This window comes from Anolis carolinensis, chromosome 2 (genome assembly GCF_035594765.1).
Source record: "Anolis carolinensis isolate JA03-04 chromosome 2, rAnoCar3.1.pri, whole genome shotgun sequence".
Taxonomy (NCBI): Eukaryota; Metazoa; Chordata; class Lepidosauria; order Squamata; family Dactyloidae; genus Anolis; species Anolis carolinensis.
In genome coordinates, this window is record NC_085842.1 from 45,075,584 (window position 1) to 45,101,756 (window position 26,173).

General features: G+C 36.0%; 1 protein-coding gene across 1 annotated transcript in view; it reads right to left on the bottom strand.

The window, feature by feature from the left end:
* Window positions 1-597: 597 nt before the first annotated feature.
* The window catches only part of tmf1 (TATA element modulatory factor 1), a 31,421-nt gene continuing 5,845 nt past the window's right edge, over window positions 598-26,173 (bottom strand). The window contains exons 2-17 of the mRNA XM_062969693.1: window positions 20,555-21,780; window positions 19,536-19,639; window positions 18,684-18,810; window positions 18,186-18,291; window positions 17,037-17,179; window positions 15,641-15,807; window positions 15,289-15,445; window positions 14,433-14,525; window positions 13,434-13,590; window positions 12,187-12,379; window positions 11,363-11,432; window positions 11,180-11,272; window positions 10,342-10,461; window positions 9,366-9,512; window positions 6,405-6,530; window positions 598-3,800 (exon numbers count right to left, since the gene is read on the bottom strand). Coding sequence (XP_062825763.1) covers window positions 3,657-3,800; window positions 6,405-6,530; window positions 9,366-9,512; window positions 10,342-10,461; window positions 11,180-11,272; window positions 11,363-11,432; window positions 12,187-12,379; window positions 13,434-13,590; window positions 14,433-14,525; window positions 15,289-15,445; window positions 15,641-15,807; window positions 17,037-17,179; window positions 18,186-18,291; window positions 18,684-18,810; window positions 19,536-19,639; window positions 20,555-21,780 — 3,173 coding nt within the window. The 3' untranslated portion in view covers window positions 598-3,656. The remainder of the gene's footprint in view (window positions 3,801-6,404; window positions 6,531-9,365; window positions 9,513-10,341; window positions 10,462-11,179; window positions 11,273-11,362; window positions 11,433-12,186; window positions 12,380-13,433; window positions 13,591-14,432; window positions 14,526-15,288; window positions 15,446-15,640; window positions 15,808-17,036; window positions 17,180-18,185; window positions 18,292-18,683; window positions 18,811-19,535; window positions 19,640-20,554; window positions 21,781-26,173) is intronic.

The following is a 26,173-nucleotide window of genomic DNA, read 5'->3' on the forward strand; positions in this document are numbered from 1 at the left end:
TTTGGTTCCAAAGTAGTGATTAGACTCTCACCACAACCCTACCTTTCTGTGGTGGTGAGATTGTATTACAAGAGCCAGTTCGGACACAATCCAATATTCCTTAATATAAACTCAGAATTTGCTTTTTAGCTGGTTTGATAGCAAGGCTTAAAGAGGTTTCTTATCACCTCAAGAATAAACACCATATACCTAAAACCATTTGAGGATATTATTTTTGATTGTTTTGTTTTGTACAAATAATTTGAGTATCCTTTATCTGAAATCAATAAACCCAAAAAATCCCAAAATTGTCCACATGGGTCAGTGACATAGTGACACTTTTGCTTTCTAATAATTCAATGTATACACATTTTGTTCCACGCATAAGATTATGCATTATGAAAAATATTTCATAAATTACTTTCAGGCTATAAGTGTTATGGTGAATATCAAGCATAAATGAATTTAATGTTTAGAATTGTGTCCCATATTCATTATGTAAAATACAGCTATTCCAAAATCCCGAACACTTCTGGTCCCTAACCATTTTCGATAAGGAAGCCTCAACCCATCAACGATTAGAGCACAGTTTATATTTAAGAAAACTATAAAACACTATTAAGTCAAATATTTTACTCAGACTGAGATTTAAACAAGTTTAAACTATTTACATACATTAACAGCTTAATTTCAATAACATTAATGTACATACTTCATACTAGTGTGGTCTTTTATTAAAAAGGTCAAATTTCTTAAGCCACAAAAGGTTAAAGCCTAACACAGTTGCAAAGGTGATTGACCCAATTTATACACATACCCAAACCATTTTTCTTTGCTAGAGATCCAATACTGTTCTTGTTTGACACTAGACAATGCTAAGCCTATGTTTCTGACTTAAATGAGTTGAGAAACTGAAGTTCCCATTTGTGCTCATTTCAATAGTTTGTATGCAGTGTAATGCTGTAATGTGTTTAAACGCAGGTTTCAAACACCTACCTTAAATATTCTTCACTAGCAAAGGTACAACTTTGACATGTCTAAAGAAAAGTTATTTGTATAATGCAAGTAACGACACTGGCATTCTACAAAGGAATTCCCTTTATCTTGCCCCATCTGTTTTTACATTAACAGCATGAAGATGCCTTCCCATCCAATGAAGCAATTATTTCCATTTCTTTAGCTACATTAAATCTTTTGATTTGACAGCCGAGGATTGGAGACATCCAGAAATAACCAACTTCTCACAAAAACAAAGTAGGAGTCCTGAGAAAAGAAATGTTACAGCACCATCTAGTGCTTTTAAAAACTGCACAGTAAATTTAAAGACATAGGTAGTACCTGCAAATAACATCTCTGATTGTCAGACATGAGGAAATAGATGAAGGGCTGGCTGCAAAGGACCTGGAAAGTCAAACGGCCAACATTATATAGCAAAGCATGGCTCATAGTCTAGTCAAAATCTAATAAATATTTGCATTTAAAACCAGTGAAGAAACTGTGTGTGTGCCTGGTGTATGTAAAATATCTTATGTAAAAGCTGCAAAATTCTTCAAAGTTTGGATAAAACATGTAAGGCTTTTTGTTCTTAATGTAGGCATATAAATTCTAGTTACCCATTATGTCTGGGATCCTGGTAGTTACTCCCATTGACCAACTGTTGAATGGTGCGTCACCATATAGGTAAATCCATTTGATTCTACAGGCCTACACTAAAATGGACCTGTTTCTTGTTTAAAAGTTGATAGTGTTTGTTATGAACAGCATTATAAATTCCAAAATTGAGCTAATATGCATTTTTTTGTGAGGAAAGTCCTGATTTGAATTATCTGCATTCCATTTTGAACTTCATATTAGTTTTTACAATGTGTTCACTCATGTAGTGTCTTTTTAGAAGATAAAAGAGTAATTTCTATTGTCGCCTGTCATTGTTTACTCCTGCTGTTAAAGAACTACTAATGCAGAATTGTTTTTGAAACTAAAAAAATGAGGAAACTTTGAGTATATTGTACTATAGTATTTTGTCAGCAAGATGGCTGCACGATAAAGAATACTGTACACAAATTTCAATTACCATTTGCCACATACATGTCATATGGCCCTCCTGCATATGTATGTGAAGCTTTCTGTATTAAAAGTGTCACCAAAACCAGGAAAAAATAACATTTTCAGAAAGAATCCAACTCACAAGAAGTCAATGCTAGAAATTTGCTCCCTGAGACCTTTCTCAGGAAGTTGTATTTTTTGAAAAAGATAACAACCCTGTCTATTAAAGATCTTATTTCATATTGCTCTCATGGTGAAAAAGGAGAGATTATTTGAGTCCACTGACTACTTCTTCCTCATTATAAGTAAACTGATGACTTAAGTATTCACTTTACCAAATCAAAACTTAATTTCTATATATCAGTTTAGCAAGATCAGCTCAACAAAAGTGTGTCTTGTGTATTAACACTGGAGATTTTACAGTGAATTAGCTATCAAGTGGTAAACTTCTTCAAAAATGTTGGAAGTGTAATATTTATCTCTGTATGTGTTGCAACTTGATATTGAAATCCCACTAACAAAACTTCAATTTCCAAAGAATTTTAAAAAGATTTTTAAAAGATAGAGTAGAACAGAAAGAATGGTCTCATAACAAAAATTTGCTTAATTTTTTCTTCACAACCACCTAAATGTTTGGCAAGAAATAATAAACTGAAACAATACTTGTTCCTTTTGCAAAAGCAACTTTTTTGATTTGGTTAGAATAAGTAGCTGGAAAGGCAATTGAAGGTACTATTTCTCACTTGTTCCAGGAAATCTTTTCTAACAAGCATTTTCAAACTATTTGATGGCATCTTGAATGTATTTATTCACTTTTGAAAACAAAGTGCACAATGCACACACATACACTAAAAGAATCAGCAACAATTATGGGGAATTCCTCCCCTTGACTGCTGCATTGCCTTTTCACTGAAATTGAAACCCACTGAAGTTGAAAGGCAGCTTACCTCTAAGTGGCAGTGTATTATGCTTTAGGAAGACTGCCAAACTTTTTTTTTTAAAAAAAACAAACAAACAGAATACTAGAGTTGTATTTACTTAGTAGGAGAGAGTTTGGTTACTATTAACATGTAAACCACTCTGCTTTGCTGGGTGGAAAGGCAACTGTCTGGCATTATGGGCAGCAAACAGTCTGGTTAGGGCACCAAAATATAAATACAAATACAGCTTTTTTAAATGTCGTAAAAGCACTCAAGCCTCCCATTTCAGACTGCAAAAGAAGTGAATACTATCTGTACAGCATGTATCTTTTACAAAATCAATATATTTCTCTTCCAAACATTCATTTCAATAGGAAAAATTCAGCATAGCCAGGTAATTGTCACAGAATTATCACAGGGATTAAATAGTTGCGGTCAAAGTTTCTTCTATCTGAAAGATCTGTCACACACTACTATATAGACTTAAGACAGTCTGTTTGCCTTTTAAATTAGCTTTAAGGTATAGATATAAAATTTTTAATATTAACAAATAATTTAAATGCACACAGCTGGCCATCATGAAACCAAAAGGATTCCGGCCAACACGTGAACTCTACAGTATCATCACTCTTTAGTACAAATTTTACAAGATATTTGAATTTATACACTTCGACAGTTTAATGCAACAGTTTTTTTCAAGTGGCAATTCCTGAATTAACTGTGTCTTTGTTTCAGAAGTTCATCGATCTGGGTCTTGTACATATTTTTTACATCTTCAAGGTCCAACCTCAGTTCTTCTGCCTCTTCTGCTTTTTCACCATACATCTGGAGAATTGTATTGTATCTCTGATCCAAATCCTGGACCAGGGGGAGGGGGAGAGATAATGCAATACATATGAAGTTAGCTTCCCCATTTATGAAAATATATTTTTGTCACTCAAGAAATATGCTAACTGCAAACCTAGCTAGCCAACAGTGCTTAGGGAAATTGCAAAGTTTGCAGAACTTATCTTCCCTCACTCAAAAATCCCAAAAGGCCTAAAGCATGCTGAGTGGGGAGTGAAGGCTAGCTGATATTTGTGAAGGAAAACATGGCAAACAAATAGATTTAAATGAAAAAATCTGGAAAAAGGGATGGAAGATAATCTGGAACACTGAATGGAAGTTCTTCACACATACAGAAAAGAAATATGAAACTTGCTATAAAATTACTGCTGTTTCCATTATACAGGTTGAGCATCCTTTATCTGGAAATTCAAAATCCTCCAAATTCTGAAATTATCCAAATGGGTGGATGAGAGAGTAACACCTTTGCTTTCTGATAATTCAGTGTAGATAAACTTTGTGTAATATGCAAAGGTATTAAAAACATTGTATAAAGTTACCTTCGTGCTATGTGTTATAAGGTGTATATGAAACAAATGAATTTCTGATTTCAAACATTTTGGATAGGAAGTACTCAACCTATCCCATCCTTAGTAACAAATCTACTGATTTAAACTTAAATGTAGCTCTAAATAAGTATATGTGTAGCTTTAAAAAGCCTAATATGCTTCTTAGAAAATAAACTTATTTTTAAAATTTGGCGAGGGAAAGGACTGGCGCCTGCTTTCTAAAAACAATGATCAGAACTGGGTCTGAAGATATACAGTAGAGTCTCACATATCCAACACTCGCTTATCCAACGTTCTGGATCATCCAATGCATATTTGTAGTCAATGTTTTCAATATATCATGATATTTTGGTGCTAAATTCGTAAATACAGTAATTACTACATAGCATTACTGCGTATTGAACTTTTTCTGTCACATTTGTTGTACAACATGATGTTTTGGTGCTTAATTTGTAAAATAATAACCTAATTTAATGTTTAATAGGATTTTCCTTAATCTCTCTTTATTATCCAACATATTCTCTTATCCAACATTCTGCCGGCCCGTTTACGTGAGATAAGCTAGACTCTACTGTATATTCATTTCCCTACCATTTATACTCCTTAGCTGCATCCTGTAGGTAGTTTTTTCCCAATAAAACTATGAAACATATCTAACACACAACCAAGAAGAAAGTAATCATGACTTAAGGCTTGATCTCCCTCATTATCACCTTCTGCTTGCCTTTCCAGTTAGGAATGGAGCCACTATAAAACAGTGCCCTCAAATCCCATCCCAGAAAGACAGTCCAAAGGAGCATTGTGGTCAATGGTCTGAAGGTTGGGGAGAGTTCGAGCGAGCAGTATCAACAAAGACACACTCCTCCACCCAGTTCCCAAAGACCATCCACATTTCATAATTATGCCTGAAGCCAGACTCAAGTGGATCTAGAGTAAAACTGTCTTATTCAGGAGACATGGAACTAACTTTTTAAAAAGTAAGCCTTGAATAGGCATGGGCAAACTTTGGCCCGTCAGGTGTTTTGGACTTCAACTTTCAGAAATCCCAGTCAGCTTCCCGGCTGTTAGAAATTGTTGGAATTGAAGTGCAAAACACCTGGAGGACCAAAGTTTGCCCATGCCTGAGCTAGCTGCTTAAATTGTTTTTGTTTTGTTCTGGGTCCTGGATTATTTTGCTTCTAATTCTAGAATATCTATTATATTACCTTTATTACATATTTTACATTTGAATGTTGAACACATTTGAATGGCTTTTCTATATTATGACAGTGGTTCTCAACCTGGGGTTCCTATATGTTTTTGGCCTTCAACCCCCAGAAATCCTAACAGCTGGTAAACTGGCTGGGATTTCTGGGAGTTGTAGGCCAGAACACCTGGGGGCTCACAGGTTGAGAACCACTGCTCTAAAGCATTCCCCTTCAAAAATCTGGAGAGTTTCTAAAACAAAGTTAAACTCATAATAACATGACTATATTTCAGACTACCCCTATCTAATATTGCTTGGGAAAAACAGTGGAAGAAGACTGTTGACTTCATATATCAAACGTGGTGAAGCACTGTGGAAATCAGAATGCTGGATCAAGAACATCTGGGGACCCCAGGTTGAGAACCACTGTATTATGAATTTTTTTTTAAAAGCTTGGGGCTTGACATGCAAGATCTAAATATCTAGATAATTAAAAATAAACATTGTGGTAATTTATTTATGTGGTTTTCTGGAAAAACTGTAAGCTTAAGAGTGCAGCCCTTTACATGTTTATTCAGAAATATGTCCCAATACCCTCAATGGCACTTATTCCAAAGACAGTCCGCTTGTGATTGAAAATTATCTACATTGGCACAGCAAATTATTTATTTATTTATTTACATCATTTCTACCCCGCCCTTCTCACCCATAGGGATTCAGGGCAACTTTAAAATGATGACTCTTACAAAAAATAATAAAACCAAGGTTTTATTTTTAAAAATATTTGAATCTGTGGATACAAAGGACCAACCTTATATAGCAGGGAAACATTTATACAAGCTGCAGATTTTATTTTAGATTTTATGTAATTTTAGAACCTACCCTTAATTGTGCACGCAACTTGGGAATCTCCTTTACTTTTTCTTCCAAGTCATCATTTTGATTTGTTAATTTTACCAACTCCTCTGCCATTACTGACCGAGTTCGCTCAAGGTTTCCAATCTCCAGCTGTAATAAGAAATATCTGATAGTTAGAGCTTGAAGAACGTTTTGTTTTCATTTAAAATATGAATTTTGAACTTGCACGCTTCAATTCTTTATTAGTGGCATTCAGATACACAAGAGAGTTCTAAAAATGATCATAAATGCTTTTAACGGAATACCTAGAGCACTTGTATTCTAGACAAGCTCTGAAAGTCCTGTATAGCTTATGTTGTTGTTTTCTTTTAAAGAAGATGTTGTTTAGGAAATAGTAAATAGGGACACAGGGCCTTCTCAGTGGTGGCTCCTTGGCTGTGGAACTCCCTCCCTAGTGACATCCGGCAGGCTCCATCCCCTTTGAGTTTTAGAAAGAAAGTGAAGACCTGGCTATGCGAGCAAGTGTTCAAAGAATAAGTTTCGTTGGCTTCAACTCGGACTCGACTAAGGTTTATGTACAAGGTTTTTTGGATGAATGGCTCAAGTATTTTGTATTATTTTAAATCTGTTTTTAATTGCTTATGCTTTATTCTTGTATATTGTTGTATATTGGCATCGAATTCTGCCAGTTTTGTAAGCCGCCCTGAGTCCCTTCGGGTGAGAAGGGTGGGACATTCATCCAAAGTCCAATTTTAATGCACCAGACACTTTAATAGATCTCTCGTGCCTCAAGAACGAAAGCAGTCCTATATTTCCAGCAGGCCTTTCTGAGCAGAAACAGTGAAGACTGTTTGCCCTAAATGTACAAACTGAGAAGATATTATAGGGTGCAAGCCGCATCGCGTTCCTAACTTTCTTGTGTATCAGTATCAGCAAAACACAGGATTTAGTTTAAGGTTTCATAAAAAATGTCCTTGCGGTCCATATTAAAATATTCTTTTGAAAGATATTTTCCTCTTGAGGAAGATGAAGAGAACGTCAATTACAGGAAGTCCCCGAGTTACAAAAATCTACCCCTCGTAAGGGAAATTCATGGGGAAAGGTGTTTCAACTGAAGCTTTATCACCAATCCATGTTTCCACACCAAGTCATTTTTTCAAATCCAATTATCACAAGAACAGAAAATGAGGTGAAATTTTCTGAACAGATACACAATGAAACCAACACTACAGGGGGCTTAACCCTTCCCCATACTACCCAAAGCTAAAACTAATATACCTGTTCTGGCTTACGTACACATTTAGCTTAAGAACAAACCTACAAACCCTATCTTGTTTGTAACTTAGGGACTGCCTTTATGAAGGTTACAGTGATATTTAAGCAGCTGCCAACATGATTAGGTCATGGATCCTTATGCTCAATTTTTTTCAGATTCAATACTTTAATAAGAAGTTGTTGGAAACAATTCAGCTTTGTGTCATTTCTTGTGATGCTTTCATCAGTAGCAGAGCTAAAAATGTAGAAGTGGATTTGATTTGGCTGCTGTCATGCTGTCAGGGTTTTAACCTATTCTAAGTTAATAAGCACTGACATTAAATTGATAAATGTTCCAACATTTGCGGATTGCTGGGCTTAGCAGTAAAAACCTAACTATTTATTTAAAAGTGAATGCTAAGGAATGCTAATACAAACTCACATGAACACATAGACTGGGATTAGATAGTGGAACAGATTGCTTCAGAGATTGGATGGCCGTCTTTTGTATGTTCTTTAGTTGTGAATTTCTGCATAGCAAGCAACTGTGTAATACAGCCCTTGCTGTTCCTTCCAAGTCTATGATGCTGAGTAAAAGGCAAGTCTTATAAATAGGCAGCTGGAGTAGAGCATTGTGTGCAACTCTGGAAGATCCTCTGCCCTCAGGCATGGTTGATTAATAGCTAAATTTATTACAAGTAGCTATTTTTTAGTCCCATGATCCGAATTTTGGATCCCTGCCTCACACATGACAGTGGACTTGTACTGATTAAGTGCACCAATTTGTAAGGCTGAGTTTATAAGGCTCTGCAGTCAGATTAGATAAAAGGCTATTTATTCACTTGTATGATCTATCAGAATAAAGACATTTACTAAATCCATGTTTTCCAAACTTCAATACAACATGGATGTAATAGGCATGATTTTAAAAAATAACATTGGAACATTCAGGCTAATGGTAGATTAATACAGCCAAAGTAGAACAGACTCTCTTATTTCTTTCAAGTATGTCACCAGATGTTTCAAAATGATGTACCCAGTTTTCAAGGCAGTATATTTTACAAATACAGAAAAGGTTTCAATGGTTTAAAATATACTTTACTAATTTTGAGCCAGGAACAAATTTAAAACAATAACCCTGCAAATAGAGAATATTTCATTAAGCCTTATGTTACAGAGTCGCCATTTGTAAGTGACTGATGCTAAGTGTTGTTTGTGTAGTAATCATTTGAAACTCAATAATAATAATAATAATAATAATAATAATAAAAAAACTTTATTTATACCCCGCCACCATCTCCCCAACGGGGACTCGGGGTGGCTTACATGGGGTCATGCCCAGGACAATACAATATAACAAAATATAAAAAACAGCATATCATAATACAATTAAACAATACAATAGATAAAAATGTGCAGTACAACACAAAGTCAAGAAAGCAATATAACAAGGACGGGCCGCATGAACACTAAGTTAAAACTCGGGGTGAGAAAGGGATCAGAATAAAAACCTCGGGGGACAGGGACATCAGATAGTGAAACAGTCTAGAGGATAAATGTTGGGGGGAGTAACAAAGGAACTCTATATCCCACTCTTTCAAGTGGTAAGGATTTCATTTATGGGAGGTTCACAGTTGGAGAGATAAAGCAATTTCAGATTGGCTCCATGTTTTTGGAACACTCTATATTATGGATCTTCATTGCATATTCCTTTATCTATACTGTAATTACCTGTAGGTGAGAAACCTCTCCATCTCGTAATTTTAATTGTGACTGCAGATTTTCAATAATACTTGATCCTGCTCCCATCCTGACAGCATCATATAAATTGTTTCCACTTGTAGACAATGAACCAAAGGAATGTTCATGAGGGTCATCCTGCAAGTGAAATGTGACACAGCCATTAAAATGAACATTTAAGACTCCCATCAGATGTTAATCCAAAGTGATGATTTTATGTTCAGTACTAACACTTCCAGACATTTGTAATGTTGATAAAGAACTACCTGGGCTTAAAATGGCCAGCAACAATTTAAAATAATTTTTCCTCACCTGCCCCACTGAAAAATAATAAACAAAATGATAACATTTAAAGATTAAATTAGACTTCCCACCTCCCACCTCAATTACACACAATTAAACATTATTATAATTCCAGTAATAATTTTAAACAGTTTTGTCATCCTATCTTAATTTTTATGCAGTCTTCAAAACCCGCAAGCATTTTTATGTTTTGTTTTTTTAGTAAATGTGATACATAGTTCCTATTCTTTTTTAAATTTATCAATTGACTTCTCCTCTATCAAACAAGACAGCATGTCAATTTCTGACAATTCTAAAACTTTTGGCTCCAATTTTCTTTTAGAATGTTTGTTAGTTTTCCATTCTTGTGCACAGAGTACAGCAGTCCTGCTGCAATAATCACACAAATGCATGTTTTTCACTTGATCATTTGCAAATTTCAGTAGAAATAAAGTTGGATCTAATCGTAATCGGATTTTAAATATCTCTTGTAACTAATTTTGTATCAATCTGCAATATTCTTTGGCTTTATTAGATGTCCATCACATGATTACCTTTCAGAAATATGTCATATCTGCTATCACTTGAGCAAGGAGAGTGAAATGCATTCGGAAAAATCTAAGAGCAACACTTAAAACACCATGATTTCCTGAACAACACAAAAGGAGCAAACAGAAGTAATTACCTGAGATATGAGGGATGCCTGTAGACCAGCCATATCAACCCCACTTATAGAGCTTGAACGTGAAAGTGATGGAGTACTTGAGACAGTTTCAATTGCTGATGAAATGTATAATTTACGTTCCTTAGAAAAAACATACAATATGCTGTGTAAAATAACCAAGAAAGAGTGTGCATTTCAGAGGAATAATCATTTGATCAGGTATTATGGCTATTAGAGTTGGCTTTACTCTCTTAAGTCTTCCACATGAACTTGTTCACAGAACTTGTTGCTTATTGGATGCAAAGTAACTTCATTTAATATTCACACAGAAGAATGAACTGTTTTCTCTCTGCAATCTAACATATTGGTGAAAATGCAGATTTTCTGTTTGTGCCAGTCTAGGAATTTATAATGTATATCAAAACAAGTTAAAGCTTTTCAAACTATGTCTCAGTGAGTAACTCTCTGTGAAGAAAAATGAAGCATGCTCAAATGGGATGCCGAGAAAAAAAAAAGCAGGAGAATCTAGTGGTAGCAGTCACAGCAGTGACGCCCAATGGGAAATTGAAAGAAAAGGAAAGCAGGTCAGGCAGACAGGCCATTTGTACAGATTGGGGTCATAGAAGGAAGCAAAATGCCCCTAAATGTGCATGTGTGTCTGTGTGTGTGTGTGTGTGTGAGAGAGAGAGAGAGCGCGCAAAATAGCCACACACCAATTCCAAATCACTAACTTTATTTTGAGCACTATCAAAGACACAAAAATTGACAAGCGAATATTCTAGGAAGCCCCACTTTTTCTTAAGTCTTTAAGATTTGTGTCACATTAAAATTATAGGAACTCATAAACACGATCAAGTACCTTCTCTCTTGCTGTTTCTTGTACAAACACAGCTTTCTTTTTTTCTTGTTCAACCTTTATTTTCTCCATTTCTAGCTGAGTAGCTAACAGCATCTGAAGAGAGGAAAAGAGACTTCTTTATTTATTGAGATCTCTACTTGATGAAGCAATTTTGTATAAAAGAGCTGTATATGTCAAAGAAACCTTTTCTTTCTTTGCTTCTTCAACCGTTTTCACATATTCTTCCTTGAGGTTTTCTAGCTCAACTTCATACCTGTGTATGAAAGAGAAGGCACTGTCAATAAAAAAACCCTGAAATGTGCTGAACTAGCACACAAGTTCTACTCTTTGGCAACGACAGAAGGAGAAATAACTATTTACACTGTTTTATCTCTTCTTTTTAAAACCTTTACCTTTTAATGTTTTAACTGTTTATTATTGTTAGATCTATTAGTGAACATGTCCTAAATGTTTGATTTATATATTGTTTATTTTACTGTTTATGATTTGATCTGTTTTATATGTTAAGTCGGCATTGAATGTTTGCTAATTTTCTGCTGTAAGCCGCCCTGAGTCCCCTCGGGAAGATAGGGCGGGATAAAAAGAAAGTTGTTCATTATTATTATTATTATTATTATTATTATTATTATTATTAAAGTTAGTCCATCAGCCAGTTAGTTCCTTTTCTTTCTGTGCTGTGGTTCACCCTTTCCCCCTGCATCTTAACAATTTCCCTTCTCTTCCCTTCCTTAAATCTTTGTTTTTCTCTTTGTTGCTCCTTTCTTCATCATCCTTCTCAAAACTCAAGTCCTTTTTGTGGTTCGGGAGTATCTCTATTTGATTTCTACCCAAATTCTCTTTATATTACTTAACTGTCCAAAACTTGTTTCCAAAACACTACACAAAGACTTTTCCATCATGGAAATAATCTCAGGATTTGGAATGTCCCTGGCCTGCCCAATATAAAACTTTCTTTCCCAAATATCTATTTTAAGTTGCTATTACTATAAACTTTAGAAATAATTTACCTGTTGTTTTCATTTTCTAGTTTCTTAAGCCTGGTTTTCTCTCCTTCTAGTTGAGCTTGAAGGCGGCTATTCTCTTGCCTCAGGATACTATTTTGGGATTCAGTGGAAGAAAGCTGGATTTTATTGGAAAGAAGTTCTTCTGTAGCTGCACGTTCTCTTTCAGTCTGTGCTGCCAGGGCAGTTTGAGATTCCCCTAGTAGCAAGAGAGCAAATATGGTGAATACTGGGAAGGGCATCTTCAGCAGCATGAAGGATTTCAGAACAGCTTAATTTGAACAGGCAGATAATTTGTGAAAGAGAAAGAGAGACAGACAGACAGACACTCAAAGCTTCAGAGGGGCAAACAATCTAAAAGTAGGTAATAACATGTCCTCTCATCCACCCCAGTCTGAGATGAGAGCCACCTAAGCAAAGAAAGAGAAAACTTCTATTTTCAGGATACTATTGCTGCCTGCTGATCATCAGGAGAGGAAAAGTATGATAATTCTTAATGGTCCATAGGGACAATTCTAATTATCTTGGAAATAAAGCAAACAACTTTCTAATTTTGGGGGAAGTACTTTTATGTACATTCTCACACCAGATCCAAGAACTATATAATCTTGGGCCTTGCCCAATTCTACTGCTCTACTACTATTTCTACCCCATCTTTCTCCCCATAGGGACCCAAGGTGGCTAATAAACAAATACAACCAATAAAAATTCAAAATAAGTCAGATACACTAAAAAAACCCCAAAAACCAATGTATAGGGCCCAAGTGGTCTACAGTAGAGTCTCACTTATTCAACATAAACGGGCCGGCAGAACATTGGATAAGTGAATATGTTGGATAATAAGAAGGGATTAAGGAAAAACCTATTAAACATCAAATTAAGTTATGGTTTTACAAATTAAGCGCCAAAACATCATGTTATACAACAAATTTGACAGAAAAAGTAGTTCAATACGCAGTAATGCTACGTAGTAATTACTGTATTTACGAATTTAGCACCAAAATATCACAATGTATTGACTACAAAAATGCGTTGGATAATCCAGAACGTTGGATAAGTGAGACTCTACTGTACTTTTATACAGCAGAAGGGGTTATATTCAGAAAAGCAAAATGAAGAATATAGGTCAATTAAATCAGATAGAGCATTAAAGCTGGTTCCAGATAGAGATCTGGATCTATTATAGTGAATATTTATGATGAATCCATCAAGGTTCTTGACTCCCACCAAGGGATGACAACTGGATGCCTTACCAAGCCTATCAGAGAGGTTCTTCTCCAGCTTCTCCCAGGCCAGTGTTTGTGCTCCCAAGGTTGCTTGCAAGTTTTCTATCTGTCGGAGCAGAGGCCGTGTAGCAGATGTAACGCTTTGACTTAGCTCTTGGTTACGAGACTCTGCTTCTTGAAGTCTCTGAAATAATGATATGTATAAGTAAAGGACACAATCTAAAATACCATTAATAAGATGATTTAAGGTGATTCTGGTAAATGTAATACAGTACCACATTACTGCTATGACCATTAGTGAAACGGTCCAAGAGCAAATCAAATCTGAACTTACCCCAGAAAGCTCCCTAGCCAAGATGACTGAACTGAAATTGTCATACTTTGGTTATATTTTGAGATGACATAACTCTGTAGAAAAGACAATAATACTTGGTATGGTAGACAGAAGGCAGAAGGAAAAGAGGAAGACAGCATTCCAGATGAATGACCTCAATCAAGGAAGTCATGTCCCTGAATCTGCAAGACCTGAGGCAGGACTATTGATGACAGGTTGACTATGATGTGTCTCACTCATAGGGTTACCATAAGTCGAAGCCGACTATATGACAGTTATCAATAAATATAATTATAAGTATTTTGTATTAACAAACATCTACAACAGAAGTTTCATCCAAGTATGGAATTCAGAGTCATTAGTAAATCATTTCTGCTCCACTTCATGAACTTAAGTAGGAAATTGTGTTGGAATAATCTAAAGCAGCTATTCTTTAAAAATAAATAGATGAATCTGTTGCCCCTGAAATAAAGTCAGCTCACTCAATATATGCTGCCCTAATAAATTAATTCATGATTAAAAGAACACAGAAATACAGGGAGGTTTCTGTAACATGTTCTCTTTTTAAAATGTTTTCCTGCATGTTTTGACTCAATAGAATAAAAGATTAAAGGTACGTTTTGCATAAATTAGAAACATAAATTAGAAATTGGAAAGGTAAACTGACATTTTAAAAATAGCTGCTACAATACCTGCTGAAGTTCGCTAATTTCTTGGCGCAAGTAATCCTCCTTTCTAGCTGTTTGTTGCTCTGCACGTTGCAAGGCCAGTCTCAAGTCTGCCACCTACAAAGCCGGAATAAAGAAACAATATATTGCAAACATTTTCTTGTAGCAGGTATCAGAGATGTTCAAGGTTTCCAGTTTTCTTAAAGGATTAATTGGGTACATGTAGTAGTGGTAAATATAGGGCCAAAAATACCTCATTTCTGCTGTAAGGTCTGGGGTGTAGTTAATTTGGGTTATGTCCTTTAAATTGGCTTATAATGTTTTAGTTGAATATATATTTAATGCATTTATGTATATGTATTTATGTTTTTAAAACCTTTGTGTGCCACTTTGATAAGTTTATATTTTATCATTGTTTGTATTTCGATTTTGCTGTAAGCCGCCCCGAGTCCCCTTCGGGGGAGATGGAGGCGGGATACAAATAAACTTATTATTATTATTATTATTATTGATTCCCACCCATGGGAGAAAAACACGATAAAAATGAATAAATAATAGTAGTAGTAGTAGTAATAAAATGCTTTCCATGTAATTTAAAAACAAACAGGACTTGGCTATGTTATGTTGTTTTATATTTTGTTATATTGTATTGCTCTGGGCATGGCCCCATGTTAGCCGCCCCGAGTCCCCGTTGGGGAGATGGTGGCGGGGTATAAATAAAGTTTTATTATTATTATTATTATTATTGGCTTCATGTGTTCCTGCCTGTGATTAATTATACCAAATTTTGTGGGATCTACTTGTACAACTCTAAGTTCAAAGTCATACACTGACAATAAAAAAACACTTGCAAGCATTAGTCATTCTACCTTCAACTGACCTGAATTGCTAATGCTTCTTGCTGCTGCCGAGCTTCCTCTTGTGCTTTTTCTAAAGCTAAGCCCAGTTCTTCCTTCATTTTGATTTCATGACTTAGGGCTGCTTCTTGGGCCACGCAGTCCTTTGCAGCATTGGCTTTATGAAGATCTGCAAGTTCTCTTTTTTTGCGTGCGCAGGAGGGGGCGGGGGAGATAAAACAACAGAGTTCAGATCAGGAACAGCATTTCTATATTTTGAAATACAACCCAAACAAATCATCATACATGGAAGATTACAAATAACATTTTTTTCTACATCCATCATTGTTTGTTTGGGGTTTTTTTGGCTTGTTATTTTAATCAATGGAACCTTACTTGTATGCACCGTCGAGAGCTGCTTGAACACTTCGGTTTCTCTCTTCAAGATCTTCAAGATCAGTATGGAGTCTGACAAGATCTTTCTCTTGGCGTTCAACCAGGCTATTTAGCTGCTTGATGTTCTCTCTATGCTGCTTCTCAAGGTCCTCTTTGCCATCCAATACCTGTTTGGATTGGCATCCATTATACTTTGTTTGCCAGCAGTTAAAAATAGTGAGCAATTTAAGTAATTATTACTAATTTAGGTAATAAAAAAAGAATGACATAGATACAGGGGAAGAAGATGAAGTGCCAAGTTGATGTTTCTTGCACAGTGTTTGCATGAGATGGCAAGTGGAGTTGTTGTGTTCGCTTTAGCTGTATACCTTCAAGTCGTTTTTGACTTATGCCAAACTTACAGTAAACCTATCACTGGTTTTGCTTGACAAGATTTGTTTAAATGAGGCTTGCCTTTGCCCTCCTCTGAGGCTAAGAGTGTGTGATCATGTGTTAAGTTTCCAAGGCTGAGCAGGGATTCAAATCCAGCTCTCCAGAGCCTTAGCCTGGATCTAGACTGGCCTGATTCCAGATTGTTTGCTTTGAAATGGATTATAGGAGTCTCCACTGCCAGGTAATCTGGGATCAGATCTTGGGATATAAGGCAGTGTAGAAGGAACCTTAGTCTAATGTGCAAACCCCAGTCTTCCAATATCCTGCCCAAACACTACATCACACTGAATCAGGCAACTGGAGGGAGAAGACTTACTTCCCTTACCAAACACTTCTTGAGTTTGCAATTGAAATTGTTGTACAACTGTCTCACTATACTGCCATTTGCGATCCTTACTGAATTCGTCAAAAAACCGATTAATACAGAATGCTGCGGTACATGCCTGTTATATATATATATATGTGTGTGTGTGTGTGTGTGTTATAAATATTCATTTAAAATTAATGTTTCCAAGAGAACTAAAGAAAAGTATGTAAATATATATATATGACTACTGTAGGTTTTCTTGTTGAAAATATAGTAGCACAAATTTAAACATTAAAACAAAACTTTGGCTGAGATCTTGCATCACTCATGTAGTTATGACTGCATAACTATGCATCATCTCCTGGCCTCACTCCTTAAACCTAACTTAAAAACGGTGAAGGCATTCTGCAACACAATGGCTCTGACGCTTTGGAAGATTTCAGTGAAATTCATAGTTATTGTGCATGTATATTTTTCAGATTGGGTGCCCTACTCCTCTTCAGAAAGTAGTATGGAGGTTGACAGTTATTCATGTTTATTTCTTTTTGGAATCTGCCTTTGGAGACACTTTACCAGCACTTGAAATTTTAAAAGTGAATCGCCCTCACTGCAACCCAAAGACCCAGTCAAAGCTGCCCTTCTATAAATTTGGCCAACCTGCTTCAGATGCTGCAACTCATCTTCAAATTCCTGAATTTTTTTACTCTGCTTTGTATTAATACTTTCTTTTTCCTTTTCTTTTGCTCGTAGCTTCTTGATGATGTTAGAACTTTGCAACTGCTGTTTTGAAAGCTTTTCTCCTGAAAAAGACGGAAGGGCTGGTTAGCTGACATCTGTGGATATTTAATATACAACAATGACTCTCTACAGTCCACTTCAAAACCCAGTTCACCAGATGATTTGGACAAATTTCTCAACAGCAAGGAACATAAACATTATAATGTTTTAAATCTGTTTACTTTAGCTTCATTACATTCTGTTGATATACTATTTGGCAAGACAATCAGGCCTCCTATAACACCGTAAATAACAGATATCATGAAAGATTAACCCTGTTCTAAGATTTTTAAAGTGTGTTGTAATAATACATGAAGAGGAAAGTGTAGTGTCACCCTTTTCTGCAACAGCCTTACTCTCCCACTTGTGTAAACTGATCTTATGAAAGGGAAAGGCTTATGAAAAGGAAAATTTTCTACAAGAACTCTGCAGATATTAAGCTATCAAAGGCGATTTCTATGTTAGGCTAAGATACATCTTCACAATTCATACTTCTAGGGGAAATAAAGCTGCTAAGGAAGTCACATAAAACCTGAACACGGCCATGAACACCACTAAACACAAACATACACATAGAAATGTAAGCTAAAAGACAGCTTCAGGCTTAAAGCTAAAAGATGTATTCTCAAAATACAGGATTACCAATGTGAGGTGATTCTACTTGAACCTTTATAGCGCTATAATAACAGTATGTTAGGAAAATGGAGTTGCAAACAAGTATGGACAAAGTAGGTTTTACCTGTATTTCAGCAGTAAATGTCCAGCCACAAAGCAAGCTATTTACCCACTGATATGCATAACTGCATTCCAAGACCTTGCTTTTTGAGATGCTAACTACACTTCTTTGATTCCATATCAGACCACAACAATATGTTCAATTTGCAAGCCCTAAATATTTTCTAGAAAATGCAGTAGTTCAGGAGTAACCAGCCTTGTGCATTGAAGTACTGTAATCACATGTTAACAAAACCCTGGCTTTTAAATGAACAGTTGACAACACATATTAAAATCGTTTTCCCACATACCCACCTTCTTCCAATAATCCTTTGATTTGTTCATCTTTCTCCTTTAGTAATTCAGCAGTTTCATTACTGTTCAATCTGGTTGCTAGATCTTCTTTGAGATTCTTTACTTCCTAAAAAGGATAAGAAATAATCCATTCTCTTATTTAGTTTTATATCTTAATAGTTGTACTGCAAGCTTTCCTCACTCAAAAAGGTTCATCACTACTCTAATAAAAACACTTATATCAGAATTTGGAAGAATACTGAACATGCTGATTGGGACAATCATGATAGGTATTCATCCAAGAAAAATGGAGCCACACCAAACTTATTTCTTTTCTTTAAAAAAATTAAGTGACAAAATTCCCCTGATCCGTCTTCCACCTGTACCATATCCAAATCATTTGTTCTGCGTGTTTTGAAAACTCAGCCTTGATGTGGTCTCATAGTTTGATTCCAACAAACTTCCAAATGACACTGTAAAGAAAATACATTTCATACATGGAAGAATTAATTACCTTACCTTTTTAGCAGCATCTCTCTCTTTGCATGCTAATTGAACCTTTTTCTCTGCATCTGCGATTCGCTGAGCAAACTCCTCTTTAAGAGATGAAATGCTACTGTTCTCTTCCTTCATTTTGAAGACTTCACTAAGCATAAAATGTAAACATCATTAATAACATACTTCACATATGCAATATTTATGCTCACAACTGTCCTCCTTGCATTCACACAAATAGGCCCGCTTCCCAGGAGACAAGACATAGTAGCAAGTAGCTTACATTCTTCAGGGGAAATTTGAGTTTGACATGTTTGCATAAAAATGCATGCATATTGCCTCTACATTCTTCATTCTAGCAGATCTGATGAGCTCCATCCATGCAACAGTATTTATTTCAAAGTCAGATTTTCCTCAACACGCTTCTTGTAAACAACAACTGGCACCAGTTCTTATCAAATTCCTAAAAGCACATTCCTTGTTGATAAACCTGGGTGTTGTCAAAATCAAACTGCAACTAAATTAATGGAAGTATCTCAAGAGCTGGGTCAAAACTTGGAACAGCTTTATCTAACCTCAAGTTCTTCATTTCCATTTGTAACAATCAGTAAAAGAAACAAGCCTATTTATTTTCATCCAACACACAAACATGTCACTATTAAGACAGATTCCATTTTGTTCTATACCCTTTATTGATATTAATCAATTCTTCTCGATTTTTAAAAATAATCTGTTACAATCCATTAAAATAAAAAATAATAAGTGATATCATGTAAAAAGGAACAATGAGCGATGCATTTCTTAAACCAAGGGACTGAACAACCTTCTTATTTAGTCTGTACAAATCCCAAACAAACATTAGTCACTGAAACTTACTCTTTAAGGTTATCATAAGCTTCTTCTAGGGATGCCTTCTCTTTACTAATACTTAATAGTCTAGTTTCCCTCATTTCCAGTTTCTCCATCAATGAATCAATAATCTGAAAAACATTTCAAACAGGAGGTGAGAAAGCTAGTCCAATGGCTATAAAGTCTTTTTGGGCAGTGCTGTACAACCACATTTTAAAAGATTCTCGATTTTATAAAGCAGATAAACATATTTTATATTACAAGGCTATTGCTGTTTTGGAATTTTCCTAAATATTATTTAGTCAGTGACAACTAAATAGGGTTGCCTTAGGATGGACATATGTCAAAAATGCTTTGAAGACATGCAAGAAGCAGTAGGGATGTGCAAATTTAGTATTGTTCTCAGCCTGGACATAAAGTGACATCTATAACGAGATCAAGACCAAATGTATTTATAGCAGAATAATGTTCAGAGACCAATAATTTCACCTAGATTTTAAACAAGTGCACCTGAACAAAATGGAAGCAGCTGTGGCTTAATGTTAGAGGTAACTTAATCCAGTGCTTCTCAAGTTGTCACATGTGGGGGGGCCACCACCTCCCCATCCTCTGTGTTCCAAGGACAAGTACTACTTTTGTCCCTAAAAGCTATAGCTACTTCTTCCTTTCCTGGAAATTCTCTGTGGATTGGCTTCTAATGGCTTCCTGGCCCACAGACCACCGCATTGATAGTAGTGATTTAAATCCTCAAGATTCTCTTGTGTGGACATATAAAGAGTAAAGGTGCAAAAGTAATCATACCATAAAGCACCTAAACCAATTTTCTCCTTCCTCATTACATATTATACAGTGTATTCATAGCAGGCAGAGAGATGCCCAAAAATCAGTACATTACATTCAATGACATTACAGAAACAGCCCTACAATCAAATCAATGTTTGCATTTGACAAGAAAACCATACTTTTTTTCCCTGGAACATTAGGTGGCCAATTAATACTTTGAAAGGGCAGCTGTAAAATGCAATGAAGGTCAATTCTGGTATTACCTTGCACAGCTCTTCTTTTTCACATTCTGCATTGCTTAACTTTCCAGGGCTGGGCTGAAATACCGCTGGTTCCTCTTTCTGTATCTGTCTTTGATCAGTCTGTAAAGAAACAGCCAAGACATCTGGCTGCTCCGAATTCACAGGCGTTGCACTTCTCCCACTTTCCTCCATTTCTATTTCTTCTGCAGGTAGCACAAGAGACTCATTTTGGATTTGATCAGGCTTGCTTTTCACAGATTCTGTCTCATCACTTTTCAGTACAGGGGTGCTGATGTTGACAGATGCCGAAGTGCATCCCCTACCTGACAATTCATCATCTGAGTTTATTTCACTTACGCTTCGACTGTCTAAAGACTGCACACTAAATGAGTCAATCCTTTCAAAAGCATCAGAGGAGCAGCAGCTTTCAGTCAATTTCTGAAAGTCATCTAGACGGTTATACTCGGTGCATGCAGATGCTGAGAGGAGCTGAAATGAAGTTTGCATGAGATGAAGACTAGCTTTTGAATCAGAAGCCTCTTGCCTTGAACTCACTGAGCTCTCGCTTATTACACTTTCATGGTCTAGAACTTCAATGTCACTAGTTGTGGATGTCCCTGAGGAAAAAGTGCTAACTGGAGGGGAAGGTGTATTACTTTGCCGATCCTCACTTTTGCGTTCTTTTGTGTCCAGAGCTACATTCTTTGCCTCTGAAGACAAAGATTGTGCAGAGAGTTCAGGCCTAAGTTCAGGCCCATTGCTTCCTGAACTGGATTTCACCATAACAGTGGAGTCTGCTTCTTTTGGATTTTCAGGAGATTCCGTTTGATCGTCATCTTTAGGACTATTTTCATCACACACATTTTCAGTAATAGAAACAGAATTATTTCCTTCTACTGTTTCCTGGGAATCACTGAAGTCTATCAGTTCCACATTTGAAGTTACAGGGAAATCCTCTGCTTCTGGCGGGTCAGCATCAAGAGAGTCCTGTATTGTGTTTTTTACTTCTTCTTTGGGTCGCTGGGATTTGGTGGGTGGTGTAGATACCACTGGACTTATTTGTATGTTCTGTACATCGGTTGGTGAGAGAAAGGCACTAAAGAAGGTATCTGATTCATCCACCACAATCCTCCTAACTGGCTTGGTGATGGCTGTTGGAGAAGATATTGGCTGACTTTGAGGTTCTACGGTTGAGTTGGCTCCCCATGTTGAAGTATCCCAACCTCCAGTTGTAAGAGAATTGGTTCCTATGACGAAAGAAAAGTCAAATTTTAAAAAAGGAAACAGGTTTTACATGCATTTAGATAAATATGCACTATCTAATAGTCATATCATCATCCAGCCAGGTCAATGGAACTTCAACAAGAAAAAATATAACAATATATGGTAAATATATAATGTTTACTTCCATTTTATAATTTAAAATATATTTTGTGTTCTATCACTCTAAGTAGCCTAATTGTTCATGTGCTGATGAAAAATAACTTATACTACTATTTTACTATGGTATATTTGTTAGTACTAGTTAATACATATTTGCCATTTATATAGGAGCTCAAGTGAAAATCGAAGGTTTGGTGTACTAATACCATAGCCCTGCACCCAACACCAATAAAATCTCATACAGTGAATATAATTATGGTTACAGCAAGTTTGGTAGCATCTAACCACAATACTTTTCTGTTAGCAATGAGCTTTCCAACATTTTACCACACATTATATATATAAGCTCTAAAGAAGCATAACTTAATGTTCCACTTCTCATGACTTTGGATTTCTCAAACAGTAGTGGATTCTGCTGGCTAACAGGATCCTTAATATAACTTCCCATTGCCATGATTTCAGTGTGATTCCTTGTATAAGCCCTACTAGCTAAACTAGATTTGGAGGTATATGTACACTGTGGAAGGACTGGGAGAGAAGTCTTTTGTAGTTCATGATGATGTCAACTACATTTAGCACTGCAATAAACTATGTTACTGAGGAACCAAGCTTTCACCTTTCCTTCTAGAAGCAGTTGGAAGAATACCGAATGTTTACAGTCTTATCAGAATTAAATATAATCTACTGGAAGAAGTCTTATTCAAATATTTATGAAGCTGGCTTTCAAGAAACTTTAAAACTGACCACATCTTAGATTTAAAATAGAACACTAAACCAGCTAATAGCTTTCTCGCTGGAGTGCTGAAAGAGAACACACAAGCCCAAGGTTTGTCTGTGTAACTATAAATCAGAGTTTACCATATGTACTGTCTGTAAAGTGTGGGTAAAATGCATCTTGCAGAAAATTTGTTTTGCTCCATAATGCCTAAAATGATCTCCAGGGGTGTTGAGAGCATTCCCACATGTTTGGAGACCTCCCTGAGCCTTGAAGTGTCAAACATTTTTTTTACTCTAGGGGCTAGGAAGCCCCAAAAGCATTTCTCCATATCCCATAGAAGACATTTTGGGCAATTCTTTTTTTCTGTAGGAACAAGGACTCTGGTGGCTGAATGACCCACTTAGTCTTCTACAATAACCCATCCCTCCTTTAGGACACAACAATCCCTCCAGTATTCTACTGTTCATCCATTATTCCAGTGTCAGGTGCGATCTTTCAATTATACCCTCTCAAAACTCATACAATATAATAAAAAAGAAAAGGGAAGGAGAAAATAGAAAAAATGTGATAGTAACTTTAAGATTAATTGGGGGAAAATAAAAACCACATTTCTTCGGATACAATGCAGAGTTTTGATTCACTTAGGTTAGGATCTTTAGTAGAGTTTTTCTCTTTGTTTGGCTACCATAACACCCTTATGCTATGTCCTAAGCATCTTTGCAATGAGTATTTCTTATATTCAAAATATTATTTTTTGCTTCTTTGCTGTCGATCTTTATTTTTTAAAAAATAAATAAATGAGACTTTTTGTATTTCAAAAGATTGGCACGTTCCACTATTACCACCAAAAAACCTAATTAAACATCCTAACCTTTTCAAAGGAACATAGAGGAAATGGTCTGTTTACAAGAACAAATAGATAGCATATGCACACAAGGAATTAAGATCCGGTAACTAGAATAGCTGAAAAAAATAAATTAATCAAAACACATGCCTAGTAAGCACTTAAATGTTGGCTCACACAGATCTGGACAAGTTCTAAGAACTACTGTGTATTAATCCTTATTTCAACTTCCTACATCAATACACTTAAAGGTGTCTAGACCTCTTTATACCCCCCTGGCCTGCTTACTCCACTCTTGTGCCTCAACTTCAAGAAGGGTTTCTCTGAACGGAACCTCTACTCCTTTCACCATGAACCTACTCTGATTTTGGGGTTCATCTACACTGTAGAATTAATGCAGCTGGAGATGTAATCCTAGGAGTAGTAGTTTGGTGGGGCACCAGGACTGTTTGGCAGAGAATGCAAATGACCTTGCAAAACTATAACTCCTATGATTCCATAGCATTGGCCCGGGGCTGTGGCGCAGACGGGAGAGCAAGCCATTGCAATTAACTGCAATGGATCACTGACCAGGAGGTCATAAGTTCGAGGCCCGCTCGGAGCTATGTTGTTGTTTGTCTTTGTCCTATGTTAAAAGGCATTGAATGTTTGCCTAATATGTGTAATGTGATCCGCCCTGAGTCCCCTTCGGGGTGAGAAGGGCGGAATATAAATGCTGTAAATAAATAAATAAATAATAGCATTGACCCATGGCAGTTAAAGTGATGTCTAACTGAATTAATTCTGCAGTTAAGATGTACCCTTAGATATGATCTAAAATGGAGTACAGTTACATTCCAGAATCCATCATACCAACATCATGAACACAGAAAAGTTAACATTCTTCGCTGTCCTAATACAATGCTATGCTTATATTCAGTGCTATAATCCCAAAATAGATCTAAGACAATCCTAAATTATAAATGAGTAGGATTTTTGACACATTTGCAAAATGTACACACATCACATCAAAGGAAGCTGTAGTAAAAATATGTATGCATTGCACATTCATGTTAAATAACACAGGTTTGTTTCCACTGTAGATATTGGGCAAAACCCTCAAAATACTCTATGGTAGTCATCACTTTATTCCCTCACACCTTGCAGAAATAAAGAATGTGGAGCTAGTTATGAGATCTTTACTGGAGGCTTATTCATCATCCCACAACATACTAATAAAATGTAGAGTGCAAACAAGATATAACAACGTACATCTTGCTTCTTTAAACAGCCATTCTTCCACTGTCAGCCAAATGCTGCCATTAAAAATGACCTTTCAAAACAGCTCAACTGAAGAAACAGAATTAGCCATCTGGAGACTAACAAAACAAACAAGCGTGAGGATAGAAGGAAGAGAAAAAAGCACAAGGATAAAGTAAATAGATCAGTTTAAAGGTGCACAAGATAATTTGTGAAGAAGAAAAACAGGAAAAAGAACAAAGTTGATGAAGGATGTGAATCCAGGATTTCAATAATTATCATTCTGTGATTTTAGGCCCACAATAAGAAATGGTATCACCCTGACACAAGTGCACAGGAAATATGCATTATAGCTCTTAAACCTTTTATCAGTATTCATTCAAGTTTCTAGCTTGTATATCCTAAATGAACAAATAAAGTAAAGGTAAAGTGGAATGAATAACTGCATAAATTAGCCACCAAATACTGTCAAATACTACCACCATTATTCCTAATCATTGGCCATGCCGGTTGTCACTGATGGAAGTTGTAGTTCAAAATCTGGGGAAGGGGGTTTCTAAGTTGTAGAAGACAAAATCATAGCTGACCTTTACTATTATGGTAGTGTACCATACAATTTGACAATTTAGGTAAAATTGTCTATATCAATGAGCGTCACACTGTGAGTGAATGTAAAGCAGGGCAGAGGCAATAGGTATGTGGTTGCTATGGAGAACATAGCTATATACTGCTAAAAGAAATATATTATGCTGATTATTTATGGGCTAATTACACAAGGTGAAGCATGCATATACACTGTGCACACAGTTGAAATTAAAAAAACTCTTAGCTATTACAGGTTGTGTACCCCTTATTTGAAAACTCAAAATGCTTCAAAATTGGTGGGTGGGATAGTTACACCACTACTTTCTAGCAGTTCAAAATACATAAACTTTGTTTCATGCACAAAAAACATTGCGTATAAAATTATTTGTGTTCAAGGTGCATAACTGAATTTTGTACTTAGATTTGGGTCACAGCTTTTATATATCTCATTGTGTATATGCAAATATCCCAAAATTCAAAACACTTCTGGCCTTAAGTATGTCAAATAAAAATCATTCAATTTATATTTTAAGCTAATTTTTGATTTGCAAATAAACACACACAGATGTGTGTGTCTACAGGCAGATTCCAAACACACACACACTAAATATAAATACATACATACACACACACACACGCTTTAGACAGAATAGAGAAGGGTAACACCCCTATGGGATTTGTGTTGCTGTTTGTGCCCCTGTTCAGAAAATTTCACCTCAATTTCTGTCCCCGTAATAATTGGATTTTGAAAAATTTGGCTTATTGTTGAAACAAGGATTGGCGACAAAGCTTCAGTGGAGACAGCTTTCACCATGAAAACCTTTTTAGGAGTGAATTTGCCTTCCAAGGGGTAGATTTCTCTCACCTCCTG